Genomic DNA, 19,407 nt, shown 5'->3' with positions numbered 1-19,407 from the left:
TTTATATTGTCATGATTTGCTTTGTGAAATGTCAGTGAATCACGGTTACAGATATATACTACTGTGACAGAGTGAAGTTCATAGCTGTAGGAATTTCTGCAGTGATGTTGCATTTGTAAATGATGCTGTGGGTACATCTGCCATGTAATGCTCAATGCCTAAGTGAGATAGCAGCATGGCAGGAGAACTGGAAACACAGAGTCTGTATCTGTGAACAATGCTATAGACCAATACAGTATCGGCAAACAAAGATACTATTAACTAAATGGAAAGAGTCAGGATTAAGTGCTTTGTGCCTCTGAAGCTGCTATACTAGGGATAGCACTATAAATATACTTACAATATATTCTTCCGGGGAGCTTTCTTTTAATGTCTGAATAGGGAAAAAAAATAAAAAATAATAAAAAAAATAGCCCTCTGCTGAAGATAAAGCCTCAAGTACATCTGAACTCTCAGCAAGTGCTACAGATGGAACCAGAGTGCATCCAACTTTTTGTTTTGCCTTTCAATCCTGAATCTTAATTAGTTCCCTACTGCTTTAGTACATGCACAACATTCTAATAGTCATAAGGACCTATTCCAATCCATGTTGCCATTTCCACAATTCACTTTCATACCAGTAGTTCCCCAAATTCCTCCCCCCCCACCCTCCCCCCACCCCTCCCCATTTTAGGAATAGTGCAAGGAAAACTAAATAGCCAAGCATGTAGCTGTAGATTGATGAGGTTGTCACACCATTCTCTTCACCATTTTCTTCCACCCTGCACTGTTCTCTAATAGATGGATGATTGCTGGGGGGGAGAGAGTTAGTAAATCCCACAGCCAGATGTTCAGGGATGGACAGAGCGACCTTCTCCAGGAACCCAAAGGAATATAACTGTGTCCTTCTGAGGAATAAAGACACTCAGGTGCCTCTGGCTGCCTGTGTTTATCTCTCTTTTCAAAAGGAGCACGAATGGGCTCAGCGTGGCTGCAAGGATGGATGTTTCTCAGAGCATCGGGGAAATGACCAGTCATCCGTCTCTTCACTGTGGAGTCTGCCTGCAGCCATCAATCTTGTAGCCCAGCACGGCAGCTCCTTTGGCTTAGTTTGGCTCAATGTTAGATGAACAAAGGGAAATGAAAGCTGAGCAGGGGAAAGGAGAGGAGAGCAACTATTCTCTATTTCACTTTATTTTCCCTTGGTATGCTCTCTCTCCTACTCCCCCATTATCATCTATTCTTGCTGTATTTTGTATGCTGTGGAAAATGGCCCAAAATGTATGTTTTTAGGATCTAGGAGCTTTATAGCATTTTTTTGTTTGTTTGTTTGTTTGTTAGCAGAATGGAAAAAGGAGAGAAATATTTGGAAAGGGATAATTCAAGGCCCAGAGCCTTCATTTGTCGGAGTTTTCTGTGGCAGTTTTCAGAACAAGTCTGCCATAGCTTAGCTGCAATAGGCAAGGACAAGAAACACAATAGCTTTCCTCCATCTTATTTTCTTCGTTCGCCCTTCCTGATCCCTTCTTCAGTGCCACTTCAGTGTTTTCTGATGTGTGCTTCATCTCTCTACTCCCGTTCTGTTCAAAAAGAAAATGGAAGAGCTACGTTATGGGGCTATTTGGAAAACAGTATGTACCCAAGTATATGCCCAAGAGCCATGCTGGCAGCTCATGTCAGCAAACACTAGTTCACTTGAGCCTAGCCTGTCTGGTACAGCAGTGCTGGGGCTGTGTAAGTGTTGCACAAGCTGCCTAAGCTCATCCAGCACCTGTAGTTCATGCTGTGAAACTAGAGGTCGCGACAGTATCTTCATTGCAGTTGGTAGGCAACCTATCGTAATCAAAAACATTCAGATATGTCTGCTTATAAACAAAATGCTGAAGTAACTGACTCTAGTACTAAACTCAGATGGGCCGCATTTGTCTGAAATCCTAAGCTGTGTTCTACTCTGAACCAGACTGAAAAGAAAGAGGTATTTGAATTGACTGCCTATGCTGGATTCCCAGAGCTAGGGTCTGTTTTTTTTTCCTGCGGTGGGCTGTAATGTGGTTGCTTACTCTGTTTTCCCCTAAAATTCCTGCCTCTGGATATCATAACAGAATGTGTTTAGCTTACTTTATAGAAGGCTTATTTAGAGATAGTATTGCTCCTGCACTTCCCCTTTGTGGTGTTTGATTGACGTATTTAATAAATGCTTGATTACATTTACTTCTAATTTTCCTCACTAACCTCTATGATCTATGCATCAGGTCTGAAAGAGCCTGGCTCCCCTGCAGAACTGTTGTAGGAGATTTCTCTCTCCTACATTTATTGGAGGCAAAGAATTGAGATCTTCCAGGCGTGCTCAAAGCTTATTAGGAGATTCAAGGCCCAATGAAGCACTAAGAGCGAGCAAGGGAACTCTGTAAAAGCAGATATTGGACACAGAGACGTGTCTGAGGAGTCCTTACCTGCTTCCGACCCAAATATGCCATCTGGAGTGAACAGGCTTATGCCAAGATATGGAAAATTTATACTATCCTGGGTTTAAAGGACTGCTTTGCAGTTGTTGCTTTTATTTATTTATTTTCTTTCTTTCTCCTTTTTTTTTTTTTTTTTTTTTTTTCTTTTCTTTTTATTCTAAACAAAAAACATGAACTCTCAAGAAGAACATTTATTTAGTGAAAACCAGTTTCTCCTCCCCCACTCCTTGCTTGTGTAGGCTTTATAAGTGGGCACAAGACCTTTGTGAGTGGGAATATTCAGAGAGATCCTGTAGCCTTTCTTTCTTATTTTCTTTACAAATCAGATAGTGTCATTTTCTTAGTTGTGAATTTAATGGTACCTCTTTCAAATGAATGGTCAGATTTTCAGCTGCTACTCATTTTTCCTGCTTGCAATTTTTGAAAAAGACAAATCTTGTTCATGCTGTCATGAGACAGGCTACCCCAGATGGCACATTTGTGTCTCAGGATGCCCTCTGGCTGGCCTTTTGGCAGGCATTCCAGTGGCTCTGAAGGTCACCTTGTTTACACCTTGCCTTTTCCCCCTCCCTATTCAGAGTCTTGCTGAGCCTGCAGTCTGGGCTTCACCATCTGCATTTTCTCTGGTGCCATTAATCTTCCTGTTTACCATTCTGTTGTTAATTCTAGAGTTCACCTTTTTGTCTAAACATTTTATAGGCCTCTTGGAATTCCTTGCCTTTTTTTTTTTTTTTTTTTTTTTGTGGCAACTTATCTGAGCATCGCAGTGGATGATTTGCTTTGTTCTTTTCTATTACTGTAGAGATCCCTACTAGAATCTCATGTTATTTTTCTATTGGAAGTCTTCCTTCTTATAATAACATTCTTCAATTATGTATCTTGATCTGTTAGATTCGTCTAACCATATGAGTAAATATTGTCCTCGTTCTTTGGAAACCATGAATTGGCCACTGAGTGGAAGCAGTTCAGTGTTTTTCTTGGTTAGAAAAAACAAGTGTTTAAACCTGGTTTTGTGAGAACCTGGGAGAACGCCTTGTCTTTTTGGTGCATTTTATTTGAATGTCTAAATGCCTATGAATATTAAACAAGTCTACCAAATCCTAGAGGATAGATGAAACTATCTCCTCTTGACAGATAACAGCAACGCAGAGGGCACCTTTGTTAGGCTCGAGATCACATAGGAGGACAGCAGCAGTTACAAGGGTATTGTCTAAGATTGTTGTTTCCTATTCCTCGCTAAAATAATTGGTCACTGCTGTTGCCTTTCTGTTCTTCAGTGGTGTTTATGCAGGTTTGGCATTTTAGTGAGCTGTGGGTGCTGAATAAGCTCTGCTGGCACAAAGGCAGTACCAGGTCCAGGACACTTGTAGTCTAGCTGAGCAGCACTAATAAACCCTGCTGCATCCATGCTGATGCCTTTAAGCTTCTTGAGTGTCTCTGCCTGCTCCCTGGTACTTTGGGCTTTAGAAGGGCATCATTAACTGAGCTGCAGCATCCCATGAGCATATGGACTCAGGTAGAGCTGAGCTCTGCACTCAGGCAAATAACCCCCTGCAATCCGAAGTAGGAGAAAGCGCAGTGCAGGCTCCAAGGAATATTGCTGGACTCAGATTGGCTTTGGCAGCTTTATCAGCTCTGGTTTAATGCTGGCTCTGCTAGGCCCAGTCTGAATTAATTGGGATGCGCGTGCACTGCAGTTGAGAGATAACTGCATTACAGAGATTTATCTGCTACTAAAGGTATCCTCTCCACCATCCTTGATAAGGAAGAGGAGACGCTATGCAAAATGTCACAGAATTTGTAGCAAGGTTAAGGTATGGCTGTTCTTATGTATGGTTTATGTATGAGGCTAGATTCAGTGCTGTCACTTACAGAAATAGTAGTGTTGGTTGCAGCAGAGGCCCACTCTCTGTGTCTGCAGGGTGTGCATTGTGAGAGTGGCTGATAGCTCTCTTGGTAGTGGACAATAAATAGGTTCTGGTTCTTCTAATGGGTCAAAAGGCCAAAGATCCATCCATGTGAGTCTACCTATACAACTACTTGCAGATAGGTTGACCAAGTTGTTCAGTCACTCCATAATAGGCCAGAAGCGATATAAGGGTGGTGCAAAACCTGGAAGGATAGGTTATATACTCAGGAACTTTCTCTAAATTGCAGCAGTTATCCAGCCTCTGTCATCTGATACTGTCTACAATGTTTGTTTGTTCTTATTCTGCTGAAGTCCTGGCTTTGTCTGAGTCCATCTAGAGCACAAATACAAGAGCAACCGCGAACACAAGTGAGTGCTATAATAATGTTACTGAAAGGAAATATTCTTTTACAGTTTGAACCTCGAGGGTAGTTATTTGATCCAGCATTTAGTCTGATATTGTAATTTGGCAGTCTTTGAAAAGCAGGTACAGTATATTAAATGTGACAATGATTTATATGTTTGCTGAGAAATAAATCTGTAAAGAACTTCTAAGAGACAACCAACAAGAGGGCTGTTTTTTATTTTATTGTGAGATTTTATAGAGGCATTCTAGCCTGCCAAAGAAATACAGCTGCTTGTAAAGTCCACATTTTGATGATGGGTTAAACTAAACAATACTTAACCTTATGTTTGAGGGCCTCTGCTCTTTTTTGCAGTTTTATTTCTCCCTCCTGTTGTGTTGAAGTGCCCTGAGGCATATTTTAGCTAGGGATTGATAGAGGTTTTCCATTGGATCCTGATTTTAAAATTCAAAGCTGATTCTCTAATTTTTCTGCAGTTTATGCTCAGGCTGAAGAAGGTGTATGGCCTCCCTATATCACATCTTCCTCTGTCTTCTTCCACCTCTTTTCTTTCTGTCCCTGCCCCATTCCCCCAACCTTACCATGTGAGCAGTAGTTTTGAAGTAAGAGGTGCTGTGGATTTTTTATTCTCCCAGTGTTCCCTAGGTCACACCACAGTAATCTCTGAAATCCATTTTGAAGCAGTATAGAATCTCATGTTTTCAGCATGTTGCACCCTGTGGGTACAGAGCTGAGCTGAGCTCTGCCCCTGAAGAGAACTTTCACTAAATGAAGTCTTCCAAACTATTCTTTCCTCCCCAAATGACTGATATCTGAGGAAACAGGTACTTTTTTTCAAGTAGTCTTGCTTCTAAAACATATTTGTTTATTTTTCTACTTGACCAGATTCTCATTCTTACCCTGGCACTGTTTACCTTGTGATTGTAACAGCTCACATGAGGTTTGAAGGTGGAGTTAGAGGGAGAGTTGAAAGGGCTAAGGGAGCAGCCTTACAATCTCTTGTTCAGTCATGGATTTATTGTATCTGTCTTGGATTAAAAACAAAGCAAATTTGATGTTTGCAAGTGTCCAGGGGCGTTTGGCCTTAGCGACCCATCATGAGGAGCTGTGTCTGTAGCAGCCTAGTTTTAGGAAAGGGTGGAGTGTCTGGAGGTCCTGTTGGTCAGGGTTGGAGAGGACTGGAAGTATAGAGCTGACACTGTAAAGTTTGCTACAGATGGGTGCAGTGATGCTGGGAGAACAGACTGAGATGGTAAGAATCATGAAAAGCCAGGATTAGAGCATAAAAACACTGGCATCGAGCATCTGCACCTGGGCTAGCAGGTGATGGTGCAGTGAAAGTAAAGTTTTGGAGATCTGTAGGAGGAATGGAGATCAGTACTGTGCTGAGCTGGCAGTGACATGCTTAAGGGCAAAGCTTGCAGAGCCCTGTCTCTATAGAATGTACCTTGTTCTGGTCTCTGCTTTGAAAGCATCCATTCCAAGGACAGTAACAAATCGCTGTACTGGTCATGAATGTAACAAGCATGCAAACAAACATGCTGAGAAGAGTCTGGTTGTGTCCATACAGAAAAACTGCAAAATGCAGCTATTCAATGTAAAGCATTGTCTCCTCATTCTCTCTTAAGGGATTCCGTCTCCCCTGCCCCCACCCTTTGCACTCTAACGCTATATTTGTGCCTTGGAGATGTGGAGATGAGCATATGATGGATGGATGGATGCTGCTAGTCTGGGTTTTTCACCACCATTTCCCCTGGGGCACTCTGTCTGCTGGCAGAGAGCACCATCCCAAAAGATGGTATCTTTTGCAAACTCGACAGCTAACAGACAGCTTCTCTCTCTGCATATTTCCCAAAAGAAGAGCAGGCTTAATCTGGTTTTTATATGGCATATTTCATTATAATCTTTTTGACTTCCCATGTTCCCACTACACCATCATAAATAAAATGCTGGGGGTGGGAACAGTAGAGATGCTGAGGCTTCACACTCTTGTGACACTGATAGATTCTCATTTTAAACTGTCATGGGATTTAATTGCTTGCTGAGCCACTGTGCTGCACTTTCAAACACATCCTGCCACATCCTCTTAATGAGCTTAGTGGCTGCATTTGCTCAGCAGTAGTTCTGTTTGCTGTGAATTAGGTGGTTTTTTAGACCACCTATATGATTTTAAAGAGCCAGTGGTTCTTAAGGTAATATCTTTGGATATATCCATCTTAAACAGCACTTCATGGACTCCTAATATATCGTTTCCTCTGGCACTTTTTATGTTCCAAAGAAACAGCACCAAGAAACAAACACACAAAAAATCTATGTGCAAAGTCAGTGTTTGTCTAAGAGGGTTTTTGGAAGCCGGATTGCTTTGGTTTGCATAGTAGCTGTCTCTGGCATGATAGATCATGCTGGAACTCACCCAATAAGTATCTCTGTTCCCAATTAGAACTGGAAATGGAGCTGCTTAGGAGTGCAAAGAGATGATGGCTTGGGTGGCAGCTGCTACTGTGGAGATGGAAATGATCCATTGTAAAACAAATACATTATGCTGTATAGAAAAAGGAATGGTTGTTTTTATTTTATTTTTCAAAGAGACATTGAAAAGTTGCTTAGCTCCAATGCATCTCAAAGCAAATTTAACACATTTAAGGACAGGCATGGACTGCTATTTTGGTGAATCAAACTTGAAAAAAAACACCATTTTGTTGGATTTGTGGAAATGTGATTCTTTTGGACATGGCATCTCCATGGAAAACAGATATTGGAATAATGCTGACATGGATGCTTGCTCAGATCCTACCACTGCAGCCAGTGATCTTGATAAATAGAGAGGTTGTTGCACTGGGCCAGTAAGCAAAAATAACCATGTTAATATAATCATCAAATTGAACTCTGCCAAGTTAAGAAAGATAAATTTTAATTATCAGTAGACATACGTATTTGCATTGTACTATATGCACAATGTTTAGTTGTGACACCAATAATACCTTGGTTTATTTAAACAGAAAGAAGTTTTAAATGACATTTTTGCTTTCATTGATGGATTCTGTTGATATACTCTTTTATTTTGCTTAGTTCTGGCTTTCAGTGCATGGTATTCCCTGCATCTCCTATACTAACCAGATGCTATTGTATTTGCTATACTAATCAAAAGGGAATTTAACTACAGACTATCTTAAAATTGTTATATTAAAAAAGAGTAAGTTTTTAGCTACATGGCTTTTACTAGTAGTAACTACTTGTTATAAAGATTATGTTCTATGAAATTGCTATGTCTGAAGAAGAGCTTGTGATACAAACTAGGAGTTAGAACAGAAAGAATTTAGAACAATTAGTGAGTAGCAAATGTTATTACCTATATTTAAAGAGGATTTGGATGTGATTCAAGAATTTAAAGAGCCATAAATTCTACATGAACACTGGAGAAATTGATTGAAACTGTAATTAGGTGTAAGCAGTGAAGCACCTGGGAAATAATGATATAGGAGGTTCTGACTGACTTTTTTCCTCCCAAAGAAAAATCGTATCTCACTGCTCTTAAAATTCTCCACATGATTATGTAAAGGATTAGCAGATAAGGAGGTTGACAATTTACTTAGACTTTCTGAAGAACTTTGGTCCTCTCCAAAAATAAACAACGCATTATCTTGGATCAAAACTTTTAGAATAAAATATGAAACAAAGAATTTCACAGAAAAAAAAAAAGAAAAAAGCTAACAGCGGGTGCATCAAGGTTTGGTTTCTGTTCCAGTGTTGTGAAACTTAGCAGTGGAACACTTGGAAAGAGAGAGAGATTTAGTAGTTAAGTACAAAAATTTGTGCATAGTGCAAAGTTATTTGGAGCAATCATGGCCAGGGGAGGGAGGTTCCTGTCTGAGGGTCTCTTAGTGGGGATATCAATGTCCCTTGAGAATGGGCAGTGGGATGGATGTCTTAGTTTGCATTAGAAGTATTACCTGCTGGAAGTCCTGGTCCCTGTTACAGGATTTCTAATTCTGCCTATCATGCAGCCCTGGACGCTGTTGAGGCAGGTAGATACTCCTGAGAGAGAATGCTGTGGGCAATGTAAAGAACAGCTGAACGCATTTGTTTAAGTGGAGGATGTGACTTCATCTTAATATACTGGATGTGGTATTGGTCTATGTTGATGAGATTTCTGAAGAATGAGAAGAAATTCAGAAAGATCTGACGTGACAAAGTCACATGGAAAATCTCTCATGGCAGGGCAGTAAAAAAGTCCGTGACTGTTTGTCTTTGAAAGGAAAGAAGTGGACAGAAATGACAAAAAAGTTTGGTCAGGAACTTCTGTTTTCCTTATAGCAGGAACAAAGGGACAGACAATAAATAAAACAAAATGCTCCTTCTTTCAAACCGCATTTCAACTGTTGAACTCACTCTGGTAGGAAGGCATTGAGGACAAAAGTGCATCAAAATTCAGAAAAGGATGGGCTATTCTGTGTATTACCAAAGGAGCTAGATGTAGGATAACTGGAAGTGATACTGCATTTATCCCTCAGGTCAGACCTATTAGATAGCATTGAACTATTTGTCTAGGTTAACTGAACCATCTTTTAGATTTTTGGACACTTTTATCTCTGAGGATTCAATAAATGTTTTGGAAATATATTTTCCTGACTTCATTACTGTCTCCCTTTAGAGACTAGGCATCTTCCAGGAAAGACTGAATTCATTACAGAAACAGAATTCATTACAAAGGTATCTGTGGACCTTCATAGGTTCTTAAGCTGCAAACTTTACACTTCGGGTAAGATAGTTTGCCATTTCCCACTTTCTAGAGCTACTGAGGAATGAAAATTTCCCATAGAAGCTACTGGCAGAGAAGGAAATAAAAGAAATTGAATAGCTGTTAACTCAATGGGTAGGTAGGAGGCAACTGTCCTGAGTTTCTTTTCCCAGGGTTTCCTCTCTGCTATTTAGTTCTTAGATACTGAATATCTCCATCAATAAAGTGGGTATAAAAGTATTACCTTACGCTACTTTGTCAATGGGATGTTTAATAACTGGAAAATGCTATGAGACTTTTGGATGAAAATCTTTCTGGAGCGATTCTGCTGGAAAGTAGCATGCCTTTTAAAATCTCTTTTTTGACCTTAAAGCCTGCTTTTCCCCACAAATGTTCAATATTTCTGGAACAAACAGGAAGTAGTTTTACTTTCATATATGTTTTACTTCTCCCCCCCTTTTATTGCTCATTTCCTTTACTAATGCATTTGTTTGCTGGGTTTATCAGAGACAGGCACAGCTTTTTGTAGTGAAGACACATTTCTTACTGTTGCCCTTGAGCTTGCTTGAAGCTTCTTCTCTTGCTGAAAATTTGATTACCTGTTGGATTTGGCAGTCCTGCAAGGTTCACAATACAAAACATGTGCCCTTTTGTACCTAGGTACAGAACTTTGAAACCAGCCTAGCCCATGGCCAGATATGATTGTTGAGGTTCCTTAGTGACTTGAGGTTCAAGTGTTGTGACTTGCACATAACTCAAGTCTGAAGTCCTTTCTTTCTATTGAAATGTTTGGATTTAGAATCCAGAGGGAAGTAGCAGGAGTTCATAGATGGAATTTTGGTCTCTGTGCTTCTCCATTGACTTGTCTTTTCTCTAGGCCAAATAAAGGAGAAGTTAGAGAAGGTGGCATGGTAGGGGAGGGTGTGCAGAGCTTAATGCTAAAAACAGAGACCTGGTTGAATAGGCCTCCTTGTGATGAGAGGGGGTCAATAGAATTGATCCCCTCCCATTGTGTCGGTTGTCCTGGGAGTTTCCTCTGAAAATCCCAGTGGTTTGAATTTTCTGCATGGTTTGTACTCAGCCTCTCCCTCCATGAATAGAATAGCTTTTGCTGGAATTTTGCTGGATTTTCTGTGGTTATTGGCTGAACAGTGTTCTCTCACTTCAGAAAACTTGAGCAAGCATGTTCTGGAAGCACTGATCAGGGACCTTGAGTACTTGACTGGCTTAAAGGTCTTCACGTAAGGAGCAAACATATTCCTGGGACACAGTTGCCCCCAGGAAGCAGATTATAATTTACTGTCTCAGGTGGAAGTGTTCATTCATTACTTGGATTGCAGGAGTGATTTGGGGTTTTATAAACACACAAATTTATGTCCTATGGAGTTTACAACTCATGGTGATAGAAAAGCAGGCCAGCCTCAAGCAGATCGGGAAACACTATACAGACCTATAAGATGAAAAGTGAACAGAACTGTGAAATCAGGACACCAGATGCTGTTTTGTAAAACATCAATTCTATACGTTATTGCTTGATAAATCTATTGGCTAAGAGGAAGGAATTAATTTTAGAAAGGAGGGAGAACTTGAGAAATCCATGCTTTGGCATTGTCAGGTAAAGAGACATTTGGGATGTGTTCCTATAGGATTGCTCTGAATGAACACCTACACAAGTAGGGTAGAGGCCAAGATCTGCAAGGAAAATGTAATTCTTCCCTGAGTGTATTTTAACATCTTGCTAAAATTAACATGCTATATTTGCCTGTCTGATGTACTGTCTCATAATCTAGTGACAGAATTTTTAAGGGGATTTATGCTTTGTACCTTCACTTGCATGACACGTTGCATCAAGCTACCTTATGAACCCTCTTTATCATTTTAAGTCCCATGCCTCAGGCCTGCCCCTGAGCCACCTGTTAGTTTGTAATGCAGTGGCTGAGGTTCATCCAGCTACACGGGCTAGATTCTGCGCTTGTAACTGTTTGCTGGTGGTTCTTCATTTGCACAGTCCCATTTTGAACAAACTGAAAATTTTATCTAGTAAAAAAATGAAAGTCAATATTCAATGAAAATTCAAGGCAAAATTTCCATTTGGTTGTTTTGTTTGTTTTTGATTGGCCCCACTTACTAGGTTTCTACTTCCCTGTGTGTGGACCAAGCCCTTTTGTGAGAAAATGCTGCTTGTAGCTGTTCCATATCAACTCTGCCAGATGCTAAATTGCACGGAACTACTTCTCCACTTCAAAAGATCAGATCTTCATATTTGTTATTTCAGTGTCTTGGAAAGACTTGGTGTTGTTTTTTAATTGGAACATAGGGAGTTTACATTAGGGAAAAGTATTTTCCCCTTCCTTTTATTTCCTCTTGATGTATTATGGCTGGCCGCCTTGTCCTGCAAGCTAACGCAGCTCTTCAAAACAGATCAGATTTTCAGCAAGATAGAAATGAATCTCATAAGGGAATTCTTAGAGATTTGGAGAGCTCTCCTTCAAGATACAGGAAGCTGGAGGGTTTGTCAGTCTTCTGCTTGTTGGCTCTGTCCTTCTACTTGTGAGCTGCCAGGGGAGATACATGAAGTTGGTGTTTTTTGTTTTTCAGAAGTTGATCTGCCTCTGAAAAAAGATGGCTTCACGTCAGAAAGTACAACACTGGAAGCCTTGCTACGTGGAGAGGGAATAGATAAAAAGATGGACACTAAAGAGGAAGACCCTATACAAGAAATCCAGGTAAAGGAGATACCTGTGCCCTGACAGCGGTGCTGAGTTTTATGATTTGTCTCTAAGCATAGCAGATTTTGTCCTACTGCAGTGTAGTTCATTTGTTGATGGTTGTGTCATTCTACTGTCAAAATGTTGTCAAACCATTGTGTTACACTGTGATGCTCAAAATGAACTGAGGATCTCACTCTCTTCTTCTGTCACAAACATCTCAGTCACTTGACTGTGTTCTGCTCAGCTTATGTGCTGCAATTTACAGCAGTATGAGGCAACTGCATACAGAACAGACAAGTAGAGATGGTCCCAACCATAAACCAAATTTTAGTCTCAGATTTAGAATGAGTTTGAACATGGGTTTGAAGTCATATTTGCAGCAGTTGACTATAAATAATAATAATAATAAAGTAACACAGATAAAGGAGCACCATTAAAGAGGAAGCATTCCATGTATAGCTGGTATTTAACAGAGCAGAGGTTTCTGTCCTTCCATAAATTAGTATTGAATGTAGGTTTCTATCATTTGCTGCAGAAGACTTAAAATAACCTTTTGACCATGTATCAGAGAGGCTAAACTCTTTCTGCTGTGAATTCGTGTGATTATCCTGGCAGTGTCATAAAATTTGCACATGGTTACTTATGCTCTGTATCTTAAATTGATGCTGGAATGAAAAATGAAGAGAGTGGTTTGTAGCACTCCTTCTTAACTTCTCCTGCACAATATTATTAGTATAAGCTAGCTCCTTCTTGCCCCAAATACAATATGGTGTCAGCCTTCTCTCTTCTCTTCTCTTCTCTTCTCTTCTCTTCTCTTCTCTTCTCTTCTCTTCTCTTCTCTTCTCTTCTCTTCTCTTCTCTTCTCTTCTCTTCTCTTCTCTTCTCTTCTCTTCTCTTCTCTTCTCTTCTCTTCTCTTCTCTTCTCTTCTCTTCTCTTCTCTTCTCTTCTCTTCTCTTCTCTTCTCTTCTCTTCTCTTCTCTTCTCTTCTCTTCTCTTCTCTTCTCTTCTCTTCTCCTCTTTTTTTTTTTTTTTTGTGATAATTTAAGACGTGAAGCACAGTGAAAATATAGATTCATATCAGTAAGTTCTTATTTTCTTATTTTCTTGCATAGCACTAGTCTCTTCATGCACAATACATTCCAAGTGCTGTAGTTATTTAAGACCAAGTTATGTGTAATTGTGTGAATTTTAAAGAAATATTTAATGTATGTAGAACTGGAACTTTTTCGACTCTTCCACCTTCTAATGTGTAGTGGTCAAGTATTATGGGAAGTTAGATTTCATGATGGTCTAATCATATTAATAGCTTCCTGGGATTTAAATATAAAAGATGAAACCAGATGAAGAGTTGATCCTCTACTGTGTTCAGAGAACTATCTGTCATTTTAAAAAAGGCACTGTCCTATTATAGTCTTCAAAGTTTAGCTGATAAAATAAGAATAAACATGTATGGCTGGTCTTCCAAGCACAGCCTTTTTCTTTAAGTTTCTCTTCTGGTCTTTCCCACAAATTCAGAATTCAGTGCTTGAGATGTGTAGGAAGAACACTAAGCCACTGTGATTTGCTCCTATGTTCTTCCTATGTTGGCTCTCAAATGGCTGTTAACTGGAAGTGACAAAAATAGTAAAAGATTGAAGAAAAGCCATCCCATCAGTTTAAAGTCATGCATTTGAATGTGAAAACCTTGTAGTTTATGTGAATGGTGTCATGGCACCCACATAATGAATGACAAGAGTAGCTCCAGCTCCTATCATTATTTGCAACGGGGATGACAAAGGTTGAGTGGGGTTCCAGCACAGCATCTTTCCACATTAATGTTGTGATGGTTCATCTTGCCATCCTCTGTGCCATGTCCAGTTTGTACATATTTTGGCCTGGATTTCATTCTGTAGAGGTTATATAGGCTATATGGGACCTTTCAAAAGGTTCCTATATAACCTAGGCTCCTGAAATTCCCTGACACTGTTATTTGAGACAATGAATTGTTATTGTAATTTTCATTATTATTCCTATTAAATAATTAATTGAAGTAACTATTGTTCTCATCAGCCTCAATGAAGCCTGCACTTCCTCAGTATTCCTGGTGTAGGGAACTTGATTTGGCAGGGAGGTTGGACTCGATGATCTCTGGAGGTCCATTCCAACCCCTACGATTCTGTGATTCACATGTTGCAAATCCCTTTCTCCAGATTTCAGAGTTGTGCCAATGATGTAAGAACTGAAAGATGTTGCTTTCTAGATTTATTGAAAATGCTGGGATATATCTGGAGGAATTTTCTCTGTTTTTGCTTCCAAGAAGAAAAAAAATCCCCAGCAACTGATTTACATCTTGTTAAAGTGCACTGTCAACATTAGAGAAAAAGCCTCAAGAAACCAAATTCAAAAAGTCATGCAAACAGTTTCCAGAAAGAGCCTGCATTTGGGCACTGTACTACTTGTGTAGTCTTGGGATATCAGTGCTCAGTGCTGCCACTGCTGTTTTTTAGAGATCTTTATTCCTTAGGTGACTGCTACCAGTGGTGTTTTTTAATAAGAACTCCTTGAAGGACTGAGGGTGGAAGGGAAAGCAAATTTTGCTTTAGCAAAAAGAAATAGAGATTCTGGGATCTTATTTGGCATTATCTCATTAATCAAGTGTAATTTAATAACCCACAGTCTCTATGGTAAAGAGCAGTAGTTGTTTGTATGTGTCATCTTTTCTTCTAACCATTCCCATTTTATTGTTCAACCACAGAGGGTTTTAGAAAATGATGAAAATGCAGATGAAGTGAATGAAGAAGAGGATTTGGAAGAAGATATTCCAAAACGAAAGAACAGGCCAAGAGGACGGGTAGGTGCAACTGAATAGAAATGAAGGAATCAAGCTTCTGCTTTCTGGTGTATATTTTTAACACGTGTTGTATATGCAAAGTGTATATCAATGTAGGTAATTTTCAGTGATGCAGTCAGATTTTTTTATATATATATATATATATATACATATATACACACTTTATTTTTTGCAAATTATAATGTGAAGAGACTACACTAAGAGTAAAAATTTGAGATGAATCATTTATAGTGACATATTTATAATTTTTGTGTGTAATAATTATGGTGACATCCTGCTATTATGATGCTCTTATTCTAAAACAGCATTTACTAATTAAAAAAAAAGTAAAAAAAAAAAAAAGTATTAATATAAGTGACTTGAACTGCATTAATATGTTTTGCAGCTTTCTCCAAGGTAGCACTCTGTGGTTGACATTTTGGCCCTCTTGAACCCTTTGGCAAATCTTCCATTTGCTTATAATGGGCAATGTTATCCTTAGGGGAGTCTACGTCCCTTCTCTTACCTAAGACATCTTTTCACAATTTCAGCAGGGCGCCAGTTAAGTAATAAAGCCAATGTTTTAAAACTTGGAATCAGCGTTTTTAATTGTGGCCCCTGAAGCTAGGCATCTGAATAAAAATGAACATAATTCTCAGAAGTTTCAAGCATTTTCATCTCTCCTTGGTTCCAGTGGATGCTGCAGGGGCACAGGAGCTCTAAGAAATACCTTTTGATGTGTTTGCAGAAGTCAAGCAAGAAGGGCCACATTTTAGGCCAAATAAGCAGGATATAATAGCTTTTGAGTAAGAGAGGGACATGAAACCACATTGAATACTTACAATGTACTTATGCATCAAACCCTCTCTTTTGGTTTCTTCTGTTGTTGTATTGTTTCAGTTTTCTGCTCCTCTTTATTTTGGAGCTTAAATTCTTTAATATAAGATCAAAGCACTTTATTAACTGGATAAGTATATATTTCACCTTCCTTATTCTCAAAATCACCTGAACCAGTTTCTTTCTTTCTTTCTTTCTTAGCCAAAGACACCCACCTGGAAAAAAATTTTCCAGAAAAATGTAAGTTTCAGAAAATTTGTATGAACCAGTAACCAAAATGAGGACTTAGAGTTGATACACACACACAAGCTTGACTGTAGCTATTAACAAGTATTCGAGGCTAACAAGTATTTTCTAATAAGCTGCTCTCACGTAAATTGTGCATGTGGATTAGGGTAAGTGAAGGAGAGTGAACAGCTATAAAAGATAGCCTGCTCAAGAGTAGGGAGTTAACTGTATGCATATACTCCAGGCCTACACAAACACGGTCCTGAAGTTACTATGTGCAAGGCTCTACTCCTGTGTTTGGGAAACTGTTTGAGAATATCTGCTACTTTTTCACTCCTGCTGTAGGGAAAGGAGTTGGAGAGTAGGTGTCCTATTCATTTTAAACCATAGATTTACAACTTATTTCTGCCCTAGAACTGGCCCCCTATTAAGAACAGGAACAGCAGAATATCCTGCCTTTTCTGTTGCTAACTAACTCCTGCTCTGCTAGTGCCCTGGCTTCGTTTGGTGCAAAAAGAAGTTTGAAGAGTGCCAAATACTTTGAGCAATTTTTGTTTTTATTCGATGGCATCAATAGCCAAAGTAAAATGTGGTATGAATTAGGATTTCAAAATTAGGGCCAGATTCCTAGCTGTTGAAAACTGGTAAGCCTGAACTGAAGCCTGAATTACATCTGTTCACGGCTGTTTTGTTGTTGCTCTTCAAGCAACCTTCTCAAGTGTAAGCCTGACCCAGCGTAGGGAATTGGGACTGAGGATTTGAAATTAGGGGATATGAAACCTGGGCAGCACTTCGTTTCTGGGAAGGAGGTGGTCAGGGTATTTTTAGAGGATAGAAGAGTGGAAGGATATCTGTAGGAAACTAGATCCTGCAGAGTGTGGCCTTTGGGGATTCAGAGAAGGAGTGAGGGCTGGCAGCATCAATGAAGGATTAATGCGGCAGATCTACTGCTTTGGACATTCCAATGCCCCTTCCTTTTCCTACAGCATGATTTTATTTTTAATCCTTTACTCCTCCATCTGTCCCTCTGGCCACCCTCTCTGGTTGCTTCAGGACTGCTTCAAGGCTGCTGTGCCGTGGCTCCCAGGCCTCACATGTCTCATGGCTTGTGCTGTGTCCTGTCAGAAAAATGAAGGCAGTCATGGATGACTGAATTCAACAGACCAGAGTGCCGACAGCAAGCACGTGGCACACAGATGAAAGCCTCTGGTGCACAGCTGCTAAGTTTGCTACCCCCTCAAAACCGGCCCTGACATCATAGAACCATTAGGAAGGACACTGAAGGCTGAAGGAATGGATTGACAGGAGCTTTTTAGTATCTGTGGTAGACAGGAAAAATGTGATAGGAGCTAGGAAGAACAATTTGCTAGGAGACAGAAGAGGAATGCAACTGACCTGTACAGACTGCTTGCTCCTCAGCTGAATATCCCCTAAAACTTTTTCAAAGACATTGAGTGCATTTAGGAACCCAGCTCCCAGTAAAAGTCATTGACTTGAGAAATCCCCCTTTGTGTTCAGTGCATGAAAAAAGTAAACCTGACATGCAGTCATGACATGAATGCTGTACCCTTGCATTTCTGAGGAGAAGTGTTTGAAGGGAACGGATGGCTGCAGGACTAGTGAAACTCCAAGCAACAAACCTTAAATTGCCATCCTATTCTGAAAGGTGTCAATGTAAAAATGAAATGTCCTTACTCAACAGACCCTTTCTCAGTGTGTAGAATCAAAACTACTGATTAATAATAACAACAACAGAAAAGACTTTAAAGTTTATTCACAGCCCTGAAAAGCCAATGCAGCCTGGAAGGATAGGGAAATTGGGTCCTAATCCAGGTGCCAGAAGAAATATTTATTAAGAGATAATCAGTTGTGTCTGTGAAGACTCTCTGTTGAGCTGAAGGTTGTACAGGAGCTGCCAGAGACCTAAATTCAGCTTGCAGCACATTTTGCAGTAGTGATTGAAGAAAGAAACTTGCCTCAGATTGATTTCATAGCCCAGAGGGGATTTACAGAGCTGACAGTCAAAGAGAAAAATATCGTAGGCTAGTAAACTGATTTTTAATGTGATATGGTCAGTGAAGTAGCTTCCACCAAACAATTGTTGCTTTGAGTCTTTTTCCAGGTCATAACTGTTTTTCAGTTCACCCTTAGAAATCTCACTTTGCAAGTATGTTGATCTGTACAAAGTTCTTTGCAGAAGGCAGAGTTATGCTTGTCATATCTAATAGTACATACCCCATCCAGAGACCTGTGAATCCATGTCTTTCCTTCAGGACTGTGTAAAGAGTTAGATGTGAGAAATCCCAAGGAAATAACATGTGAAGTTTTTCTAAATCCCTGTTTTGATAGACCATGGTAAGGCTAGTGTAAAACTTCCTTTATGCTTCTCAAATAGTGCAGGTTCAGTACCAAATCCATAGAAGAGGGACAGAGATTATATGACTGCTTAATCTATAGGGAACTAATACTCTCAGAATTTCTACATCTTCTCTGGCTTTACTTGATGAAGCTTTCCTGTTTTCACATGCAAAAGTTTGAAGGGTTTGAGTCAACTGGCCTTGTCTAGGATGAGAGAAATCAACAAATTAATAAGAGGAGCAGCAAAAACCATTTTGTTGCTTTTAACCAGGAACAGGTTAGCTGACAGTATTTCCAAGGGGCTGCCTAGCCATCCACATGCAGAGTATTTCTTCACATGAAGATCAAGTCTTAAATTATTGCCATCTGTAGACAGCACATTAACATTAAGGAATTGAGGGCCTTGTCTCAGTTTCCAGTTGCACAAAACTATTCCCATTGAGAAGATATGAACCATCCCCTTGTTGGCATCTCAGCTGCGAAGGGTTATGAACAAGTGGCTTTGATGCTGAATTCCATTCTTCACCCTAGAGCTCAGGACAGAGCAGTGTGTGCTGTGTAGAAACAGAGGTTTTCAGTTTCTGGGACTGTCAACTGGCTATGTTGTAGGAACACAGAATTGCAAAGAGACCTTTCTGGGTAATTCCAGTTCTTTGCTGTTGCAGGTACCCATATTACCTAATCTTTTCCACTAACTGACTCAGTTTTATAGTTAGCCATAGTATCTTCGTCCCAATTAGAAGGCCCTTTCGAAACAGTGCTTTTCAGCTAGGAAACCAAACCAAACAATTCCTCACCACCTCCGAAAATATTAAAGGAGGTAATTTTACCTCTGCTTTATTTGAGTCCTGTTTTCTGGCTAGTTTGAAAGTTATGTTTATCCTTTACCACCAGTTCATCTATTCATTCATTCATTCATATTCAGTAAGAAAGGAATTTGAACTTTTTTAAAAAATGGAAGTGTAATGATACTTGTCTGAATACTTGCTGACAGTGACCTACTGCTA

The 19,407-nt window shown here is 39.7% G+C and overlaps 1 protein-coding gene across 6 annotated transcripts in view; it reads left to right on the top strand.

The window, feature by feature from the left end:
- The window catches only part of DPF3 (double PHD fingers 3), a 166,817-nt gene that overhangs the window by 83,009 nt on the left and 64,401 nt on the right, over positions 1-19,407 (top strand). For 4 of the 6 annotated variants that reach the window (XR_011903701.1, XM_072337811.1, XM_072337810.1 and 1 more), the window contains exons 4-6: positions 12,055-12,182; positions 14,903-14,998; positions 16,016-16,054. Coding sequence is in view for 4 of the 6 variants with exons in the window: in XM_072337811.1 (XP_072193912.1) it covers positions 12,055-12,182; positions 14,903-14,998; positions 16,016-16,054 (263 nt within the window). In the remaining 2 variants the exon portion in view is untranslated. The remainder of the gene's footprint in view (positions 1-12,054; positions 12,183-14,902; positions 14,999-16,015; positions 16,055-19,407) is intronic. The other 2 variants (XR_011903702.1, XM_072337809.1) reach the window with 1 other exon arrangement.

This window comes from Excalfactoria chinensis, chromosome 5 (assembly GCF_039878825.1).
Source record: "Excalfactoria chinensis isolate bCotChi1 chromosome 5, bCotChi1.hap2, whole genome shotgun sequence".
NCBI classification, from domain to species: Eukaryota; Metazoa; Chordata; class Aves; order Galliformes; family Phasianidae; genus Excalfactoria; species Excalfactoria chinensis.
This window is presented reverse-complemented; position numbering and strand designations above follow the sequence as displayed.